Raw genomic sequence first — 10,607 nt, forward strand, 5'->3', positions numbered from 1 at the left:
CGTCAGTGGACAAGGCTAGACGATGATTCTGCTCAATAGGCACATTTTCCGGTTTCCCACCAATAATTCCTGTCTCAGACAAAATATCCAAGGCATATTTCCGTTGACAAATGAATATGCCAGTGGAGCTTCTTGCCACCTCAATACCCAAGAAATATTTTAACGACCCAAGATCTTTCATATGAAAACAAGTATGCAAATACGATTTCACGTGGGCTAGAACGGTGCTGTCATTCCCACCAAGCACAAGATCATCCACATACACCAAGATATATACCTCGACACCACTTTTAAGATAACAGAACAATGAATAATCGGATCGACACTGAGCAAAACCATAGGCAAGAAGCGCAGCAGACAATTTAGCAAACCAACAACGAGGGGCTTGACGAAGCCCGTATAATGACTTTTTTAATTTACAAACTTTGCCCGTGGTATTAACCGAATAACCTTGCGGAAGACGCATATACACCTCCTCTGTTAAATCGCCATGCAAGAAAGCATTATGCACATCCATCTGATGCAACTCCCACTTACGAGCAGCAGCAAGAGCGAGAAAAACACGAACTGTGACCATCTTAGCAGTAGGAGCAAAGGTTTCGGAGTAATCAATACCTGCTTCCTGTCTGTTTCCAAGCACAACCAACCTCGCTTTGTACCGTTCCACGGAACCATCAGACCGCAATTTCACCTTATATACCCATTTGTTGCCAATAATTTTCTTATTAGACGGATAATCAACAATTTCCCAAGTACCATTACGAATCAAGGCATCCACCTCAGCTTGCATCGCCTCACGCCATTTTTCACATTTCACAGCCTCACGATATGACTTAGGCTCAACACTAGTATCAAGATTAGTAAGGAAACAACGATGCGACAACGAAAACTGTTCATATTTTACATAATGTGCTAAAGAGTAGGGCATACCTGATGACGACGACGGAATGGACGCAACATGGGAAAGGGGCTGTTTACTCGTGGGAAAGACAACACGCGCAGTGCCAATAGCAAACTCGTCCTTATCATAGCGAGACCATGGAATATGAGGCCGCTTCCCGCGACCAAGCTCACTCGTATCAGCTTGTTCTGTACCCGCATTCACCACATTTTCTCCACTACTCTCACCCTCACGATGGACCTCATCACTCACCACCTCACGCTCACTGTCGAGGATAGGCTGCTCCTCCCCTTCCGTGGCAGTGTGCTCACGGTGTACGTCCCTGACGGGCTCACCACCAGCCTGCTCACCATCCAGTTCACGACCCACATCAACATCCGTCAGTAAGAATTCACCATCATCCCCCGTGTCTGCCTCGGTGAACAATTCAGAACGGGATTTTGTTTTAGGACTATCACCATCATGAAACGGAAAAACATTCTCGTCGAAAACAACATCACGTGAGATAAAAAACTCATGGGTCTCAACGTCATACACCTCCCATCCTTTCTTTCCAAAAGGATAACCCACAAAAATACAACGACGACTACGAGAGGCAAATTTATCACCATCGCGACGAGGATGCTTAACAAAACACAAACAACCAAAGACTCGGATATTATCATAAATAGGTGGTTTACCAAACAACAACTCAAATGGCGTTTTCCCTCGAAGCAGTACAGACGGCGTGCGATTTATTAAATAACCAGCTGCCAAAATACACTCACCCCAAAAACTCACCGAGAGGCCAGACTGGAAACGGAGAGCTCGTGCAACATTCAGAATATGACGGTGTTTCCTTTCTACCCTGCCATTTTGTTGAGAAGTACCAACACAAGTGGTTTGAAAGATGATACCATTCTCGGAAAAAAACGATTTTAAACATGTAAACTCCGTGCCATTATCCGTTCGAACAACTTTCACATTGACATCGAATTGTCTCTTTACCATGGCGACAAAATTCTTTAGCAATTGTGACACCTCAGTTTTAGACTTAATTAAATACACCCATACAGCACGAGAATAGTCATCAACGATTGTCAAAAAATATCGACTACCACAAGACGAAGGGGTACGATAATCGCCCCACAAATCACAATGAACCAATTCGAAAATTGTAGCAGCTTTATTATCACTAACAACGAATTTTTCCCTTGTTTGTTTAGCGCGAAAACAAATATCACAAAGTGCGGAATTATGACTAATATTTTTATGATTAACAAAAGGTAAATACTGTACTATTCTTCTCGAAGGGTGACCCAACCGTCGATGCCATATACCAACTTCATCGTCTGCTTTCGTTGTCCCACACGCACGTGTTGTTGTCCCCTGAAGAAGATACAGCCGCCCATGTTGCTCACCCGCTCCAATCGTCGTCATCGACACGCGGTCCTGTATAACACAAGATGAATTGGTGAACTGAACAGTGCAATCAAGATCAATGGTTAACTGATAAATAGATACAAGATTGCAATTAAATTCCGGCACAAAGAGCACATTATTTAATACGAGACGGCCGCCTAAAACAACATCGCCTTCTTCGACTGCTTGTGACGTCTTGCCATTCGGCAATGTCACCACACACGGACTGATTTTATGGACCTTACTCAACAACTCACGACAACCCGTCATATGATGCGTAGCACCGGAGTCTAATAACCAAAGTTTGAGATTATTTATCTTACCAGTCATACGGGTACCATTACTAGAAGACGATGTGCCTTTGACATTGTTAACATAGGCGTCCCATTGCTCCTTCGGGACGCTCACATACTGCTCTTTGTGCTCCGTTGCCTCATCACTGCCGGCCGCATTATTCACGCTACCTCGACCATAGCCTCCACCGCGTCCTCGACCTCTGCCACGACCGTTACGGTAACTGCCACTATAAGTGGACGTGCCTCGTGGAGTCCAATCTTTGGGATACCCAATAATATCAAAGCACTTGGCCCGCACATGACCCCATCTATTACACTTATCGCACCTTGGCCGTGTATAACCATCAGACCGAGATGATCCTTCACCACGAGAGATAGAACTTGCATTATTGGCACTCGAGGCATTAAAACCCACGGGATCAGACCTAGTATCGCCACGAACTCCAGAGCTGCCAATGACTTCATCTCCTCGCACCCCCTCCTCTTGCACGATAGTAGCATATGCCCTATTTAGAGAGGGTAGAGGTTCCTGCAACAGGAGATTCGAACGCACCGTTGCGTACTGGGAAGCTAGTCCTAGCAGAAATTCGTGCACTTTGCATTCGTCACGTTTCTTATCCAATTTCTCGTTGATACGACACTTGCAGCCACGACACTCACATACGGGATTACGATCGTATTTATCGAGTTCATCCCACAAACGTTTGAGACGGCCATAATACTCAGACACGGCTTCCTTCTCACCTTGTTTACATGCTGAGATCGAACCCTTGACACGGTGGAGTTTCGGTCCATTGCCCACACTAAACCTTTGCTCAATATCATCCCACAAGACCTTCGCTTCATCGACATAAGTGATTGTTGAACCCAAGTCTGGTTCAATGACATTAAAAATCCAATTGACAATCATTGCATTCACCATATACCAATCATCAATATCCTCAGACTTATCATCAGGTTTCGCGATTGAGCCATCGAGAAAACCCGTCTTCTTCCTAGCACGTAGGGCACCACGAAACTTGACGGACCATTCGTCATAATTGTCACCAGTGAGCACGACTTGAATGACTTTATCTCCTAGTTTATCGCTAGTTGACAGGAAATACGGACTGATGGACTTAGTTTTCTTGGTTTCTCCATCTTTCGTCATGACTGTAGACGCAAGACACCAATTGAGAGAAAAAAACGGCTCTGATTACCAAGTTAAAGTAATACCAGGCAAACAAGACGTAGGAAATTGTGGGAATATTTCTGTGTGTTCGATTACGATGATAATACAATGCATATATACTAATACAATCGACACAACCCTAACACAGTTTAGGAAACTAGATATTTACATATGACACAATTACCATATCACACGACTACCACATATTACCATATTATACACAAGAATAATATATTTCCGTAACAGATATCATTGATCAGGTAATATGTAAGTGTCATATACGCATGTAATTATCCTGTTTTTCTAATTGAAAAACTGTATTATTGGTAATCAAGGCATGAACTGTTCCATCTTATAATCTGATCTGTCATATATATTTGCTGGATTTTTTAGTATTAATATTTCTACAACCAAATCTGTTAAACTCAAATATACGAATAATTTAATGAAACTCGAGATATGTTCAAATGTGCATCGTGTTAGTTAGAGTTGTTCATGAGCCAACCCGTCATTTAAGTATTTAACCTCGCCATGAATAAAAAAGCCAACTGGGACAGTAAATAAGATTTAAACAGGCAACTGATCAACAACTTTCCCATTTCTGGAAGGAGTAATTACAGGATTGATTTGTTTGACAGGAAATGGGTAGTTACAGTTCAAAAGTCGAGTCATCTTGGCCCGGATAACTCGATGTCTTCAAACACAAACGAATGTTGCTCATGCAGATCGGTGTAATGCGTATTCATACTAATACAAGTTCTTTCCTCGGTTAGTGAATTACATGCTTGCAATCCTTCACCATGACCTGTTTGACCGGTTATTCTTTCCAAGACCTTCAATGCTTCTGACATCTTCGGTCTCATGCTGGGATTAGGCAGAGTACATCGTATTGCCAATTCTACCGTCTTTTCCAGATCTGCTGCACTATAACAGCCATTTAGATCCCTATCCGCTAGCATGTCCAACTTCTTTTCTTCATGGAGCTTCTTAACCTGTAAACGAGCAAGGAAATTACTCTATATCATGCATTTTGAGTCGAGTTGTGTCATTTTGTTAGTCTGGGTTTCGAGTCATTTGTTTTTTTTTTTTTTTTTTTTTTTTTTTTATGTTTGTGTCCCGGGTTCGGATCAGTTTTTTACAGTTTAAATATAAGTCATACAACTTAAAAAGTAGTCGATGTACTTAGATAATCAGATGCTTACCCAATCAAGCATCATACCCTTCTGAACGTGACCTTTACCAGCATCTATCGTCTTCTGCCCAGTGATAAGTTCCAAAAGTAGAATGCCATACCCGAAAACATCAGTCTTTTCTGATGATTGACCAGTAGAGAGATATTCAGGGGCAATATGACCAATGGTACCACGGACAGCGGTGGTAACATGTGAATCCTTTCTATCCAAGAGCTTTGCGAGACCAAAATCACCGACAACAGCTTCAAAACTCTCATCAAGCAAGATATTAGCAGCTTTTACATCCCTGTGGATAATTTTGGGATTACACTGCTCGTGCAAATACAAGAGACCACGGCCAGCCCCTAGAGCAATGTGCATGCGCTTGCTCCAGTCTAATGTAGGCTTTTCGTGACAAGGGTCTGCAATCAAAGAAAATGAAGCACAGGCCGTTTTTCAACGAGCTAGTGATTAATATCATAAAGTGAAGAGTCACAATGTATATTACATGTATATTTTAGCAAACCGCGCATAAAGCTGTACTAAGTCCAAATAAACATGACGGACTTGATAATAACTGACAAAATCAGCATAAGATATCATAGATACTTAAAAATACAGAAGTCAGGCAGGCAAGCACAAACCTCTCAATCGATCAGCCACGCTCCCATTTGGCATGTAAGGATACACAAGCAGTCTCTCATTAGGTGTCATACAAAACCCGTACAAGCGTAGAAGATTTCTGTGCAGAGCCAATCCGATCATCTCAACTTCTGTTTGAAACTGCACTTCACCCGTGATGTCAGGGTCTCTCAGCCTTTTAACTGCTATCATTGTCTTATTTGATAAACAGCCTTTATATACAACTCCAAACCCGCCCTGGCCTAGTATGTTTTTGGGGTTAAAGCTGCCTGTAGCTACTTGAAGTTCACGAAACGAAAACCTTTTAAGATGACCAATATCAAACTCATAGTCTTGCTGCACTGCACATTAAAAAGAAGCAGAGGGCATGAAAACCTGTACGGCTTTCACCCGAGATGTGGCAAACGGGTCATTCGGGTAGGTTAAGGGTTGTGTAATTTCCTTTTGGATTTTTCTCGTTGCATTACTATCAGATTATCTTGTGTCCGGGTCAGCTCGAGTCACGCCTAGTGAAGACGATTCATTAGGTATGAGCAAGTCATTTCATATAATCGCTTTTTTCAAGTTTTTGTCGTCTGTTATGCAGATAAACTAAGCCGTCATTTTGGAATTTGGATTGGGTCAATTCGAGTTATTGGTTATTCTTTTGGGTCAATTGGATTGCATTCTTGCATTAGTTTTGCCCGGCCTAATTTAACAGAGAATTAAAAGGCAACAGAACATACCATACGATGTCATGAAAAGATGAGACCTGCAGTAGTGAACCCATCCAACTACAAGCAATACAGAAACCACAAATATGCAGCTAACACCGACAGCCACAGGCCTTTTCCACTGATATTGGTGATTTATCCTGGGAGGAGTACTTGTGTCCGAAAGGGAATCTACGAGGAGCATTAATCAATTTGTAAAACAACAGATTCACGAGACAGTGCACAAGCACATACACAGAGAGAGTTCAGTAGAAAGCATACTATTTACTACAGGCTTTGTTTCATCCAAGCAAACTTGTGGAGATGATGAAGAGCATAGGAACCTATTCCCTGTTAAACTGAGATCACAGATGTAGTTTGTCACTCAATACCGATATAAAACTAAGAAACCACGCCAGAATTGGAAATTAAAAAATAGATCAGTTGAATAAAAAATTCATCTATCCACCAGTAGGTAACAACCAAAAAACATTAAAGGTGGTACGAGACCATTCAATTAGATTGGATAATTATAACACATTCTACCTTATTTGAAAACCATTTCAATTTTTCAACCAAACATGATCTGAAATACGATGTGCGCTTGGGTATCATCCCTCGATTTTCTAATGGACATCGTTGAAACTTTTGACAGACTATAAAAAAAATCTGTTCCTTATAACATCATGTGCTCTGAAGTGTCTGAACTCTATCTCCTTGATCTATGCTCTTACAGCCTTACGAGTTACGCTACTTAGATTTAATGTTTAAACTAAGCAATCTGAAAATCAAGATTATTGTAGTTACAGATTAATAAGGAAGCAATCCTTTGCAGGTACCTCTTAGTCTCTTAAAGCTTTCTATTAATTCTTACATGGCATATTATGCAAAGTCATGCCTCCAGCTCCAAATCTTTGCTTACTGAATTCGTAATCGTAACATATGCATATTTCTTGATTTCATCCCCCGTAAAATATTTACTCTCTCAGCAGAAAAGTTGTAGCAGATAAATTTGTTTCTTTGTATCATCAACAAAGCTGAAATACTCCGTAGCACGGAATATGTTCCTTTGTATCATTAATGCATATGTTAATGAATTTGAAACATTATGGTGTTGCAGAAAGGATCACTTCACATCAGAGCATCAAAAATATGAAAAGAAAAAGAAAGTTCCATATTGATATCTGCAGAAAAAGTCAATACCTGTATGCTTTTGCTAGTATTCTCGGAGTGGGGCCGGTAAGGTTGTTGAATGACACGTCCCTGTGAATGTTCGAAATAATGTTTTCATTTCATTGCCTAAGCAGTGAGATAGATGAATAAACAAGGAAATAAGTGAAAGGAAACATACAAGAATGAAAGACCTGTAAGATTTGCAACCCGCTCAGGAATCTGTCCAGACAAATTATTCCTACTTAGCTTCCTACAACGAGTGAGAAAATGCATAATATATGACTTATCATAGCCTTCACAGGTAACAATGTACAAACAGTGTTTAAAGACAAAACTTTCAGGTTGTACTCACAAGTAACTGAGACGGCCGAGGTAACCGATTGAGTCAGGTATCTCACCAGTAAGCTGGTTACTGGAAAGATCAAGAGTTTGAAGCATTTGCAACATCCCAATCTCAACTGGAATTGACCCGGATAACTGATTGTTCTGAAATGACCTGCATGACCATTATGTAATAAGATCACTTCGTTCACAGAGCTACCATATCTGACCCCTCACACCCTTACCACGCTGTTTGTTGGAGCCCTTGAGGGAAATATTATAAGAATGACAAGAAAATGATCTGTTGGTCCTAGACCATAGTACCATACAATAATCTCCTCTTAAGGTAGCATTATACTCCCTCCGTCCCGGTCAATTGTTGTCCTTTAGTTTAGGCACAAAGACCAAGGAAAGAGAAGGGAGCCAATTATTAGATGACAAGTGGACCAAATTGAGTGTGAATGATCAAATTGCTCATCAAATGCATTCCTAAAATAGAAAGGACAACAATTGACCGAGACACCCAAAAATGGAAAAGGACAATAAATGACTGGGACGGAGGGAGTAATACAGTATACTAGAGAATTACGAAGCTCACATTGATTTAAGATGAGTCAAATTTCCGATACTGGGTGATAGTGTTCCTGACAATCCCATACTAGCCATATCACTGCAAAGGAAACAAATAGTAGAAATTGAAAGCATGAACTTCACAATCAACATCCCAATGGGTATGCACTACAGCCATTATACAAAACCTTAGAACATGTACAATACAAATTAAAGGAGACCACTTGTTTTGCTCTTACATTTACCCTCTCTCTTTGGACAGCGTTAAGCAATTTTACGTCCACAATAGCATTATTCTCCTACGCGCTCTCTGCCTCCTTTATCCCACCTCTTCTATACTTACGTCAAGAAAATCCAAACGTTGATTAACCTAAACTACTTGTCAGCAAATGACACTATTCTTCCCTAGTTATTTGTAAACTATCCAGATTTATGAACAACGCGAAACCAGGATTTTCAATTAGGAGGCAAAAAAAAAAGTTCAAGGGGGGCGAACGAGTAATGCCGTAGGATTTTCATTGTCCAACCGCCACAAACCTAACTATTCAGATGAATCAAAGACCTGATTTTAGGGAAATGAAGGTGACTTACAGAGAAGTAACAAAACCCTCAGCAGAACAAGCAACCCTATTCCAAGTACAAGGATCAACTGAATTAATATCCCAACCGTCGAAAACATTGAGCTCATCATCTTCCATTTCCTTCTTCACTGACATCAATGCAGCCACTATATACACCATCCCAAATCCAATAACAATACATTATCAACATACAATATCATTACATTACAACAACAACAACATTACCCCAATGCCTCAATGGCTCCTGTAAATTGTGAGGTAAGGAGTTCAGATGTACGCAGCCTTACCTTGTGTTAGCAACACAAAGAGACTGTTTGCGAATGACCCAACATAATATCATTACATTGCAAACAAAAAAACACAATAATATCAAAAATAAACACAAACCCACTAATTATTCAATAAAAAGGTGGTAACTTGACACACAAAACCTCATTTAGGCCGTCTTAAGTTTAAGACGGCCTCTTCTATGCCATATGGTTCATTTAATACTAGCCAGAATAACATTGTCCTAAACTTAAGACGGTCTTAAACAAGACTAATTGAACTTGATAATGGGTTTAGGAAACTGACCTTCATAGTTGACACCTTTTGGAGAAAGAAGACTATCTGCAGCTACAGCAACATTAATGCATAAAAAAAGCATAACCAAAAAGATAACCATAACTAAAGATAGTTACTTTGCAACAACAATAACAAACATTTTAAGATCTTTGAAACTTTTTGATAGATTTTTTTAGTCAGAAACATAAAGAGATTAGAGTACTTCCATTAAAAGCAAGATTTATGGAAGGTTTTATTAAAATGGTACTTTTAACTTTTAAGAGTAAGTAAGATTTTATTAGCAACTTTTTTTCTTTGGTTATATGGGGAGTGAGATTTGAACCGGGATTTTATTGAGACGATATTTTCATCTTAACTAATGGACTGATTATAAGTTGTACTAGTAAAAATTTCTTTTTTTTTTTTTAAAAAAGTCACTTAACTTAAGTTCATTTCGAATCCTATAAGTTGATTCGATTCGATTCGATCCTATAAATTTAGTTCATTTAGATACTATAAGTTCGATTCGATTCGATCCTATAAGTTCGATTCGATTGATTCTATAAGTTCGATTCGATTCGAGATCCTATAAATTCAGTTTAGAAAAGTTATATACAAAGTATTATTTTTAAAAACTGATGCAAAAATATTTGACATTATTAATTATTCGATACATATATACATTATTATTTTTAAAACAAAATTATCACTCTTCTCATTATTTTTTATCGTAATGTAACCGTAGTATAATGTATGAACAAACCAATGTATATAAAGCGGAAAAATGTTATTATCTTACCTTGTGTTTTGGACTATATTTTCTTATCAGTGTTCTCTCTTGACTGACCACTAATTTCTTGTAAAAAAATTGTTTAATCTCAATAAAATTTTGCGTTTATTTTTATAATAATAATAATAAAAGTTGCGGTTTTATAAAAAAAAAAAAAAAGAAATTAATAATAATAAAAATAACAAGAACAAGAACAATGATGATGATGATAATAATAATAATAATAATAATAATAATAATAATAATAATAATATTTAAGTTAATTTAAATTCGAATCGTGTAAGTTCACTTCATATCCTATAAGTTCAGTTCAGATCTTATCTATAAGTTCAGTTCAGTTCAGTTCAGATCCTA

The 10,607-nt window shown here is 38.9% G+C and overlaps 1 protein-coding gene across 1 annotated transcript; it reads right to left on the minus strand.

Moving 5' to 3' along the window:
• Positions 1 to 4,349: 4,349 nt before the first annotated feature.
• Positions 4,350 to 9,766, minus strand: LOC141592860 (putative LRR receptor-like serine/threonine-protein kinase At5g45780). Its single transcript, XM_074413732.1, has 11 exons — positions 9,494 to 9,766; positions 8,931 to 9,066; positions 8,368 to 8,439; positions 7,801 to 7,944; positions 7,627 to 7,698; positions 7,479 to 7,538; positions 6,558 to 6,634; positions 6,309 to 6,467; positions 5,586 to 5,924; positions 4,972 to 5,363; positions 4,350 to 4,761 (listed from the first exon to the last, which is right to left on the minus strand). The coding sequence occupies exons 1-11, from the start codon at positions 9,582 to 9,584 to the stop codon at positions 4,438 to 4,440; spliced, it is 1,866 nt and encodes a 621-aa protein (XP_074269833.1). The 5' UTR covers positions 9,585 to 9,766; the 3' UTR covers positions 4,350 to 4,437.
• Between the last annotated feature and the right edge of the window lie 841 nt (positions 9,767 to 10,607).

Source organism: Silene latifolia, chromosome 7, assembly GCF_048544455.1.
Source record: "Silene latifolia isolate original U9 population chromosome 7, ASM4854445v1, whole genome shotgun sequence".
Taxonomy (NCBI): domain Eukaryota; kingdom Viridiplantae; phylum Streptophyta; class Magnoliopsida; order Caryophyllales; family Caryophyllaceae; genus Silene; species Silene latifolia.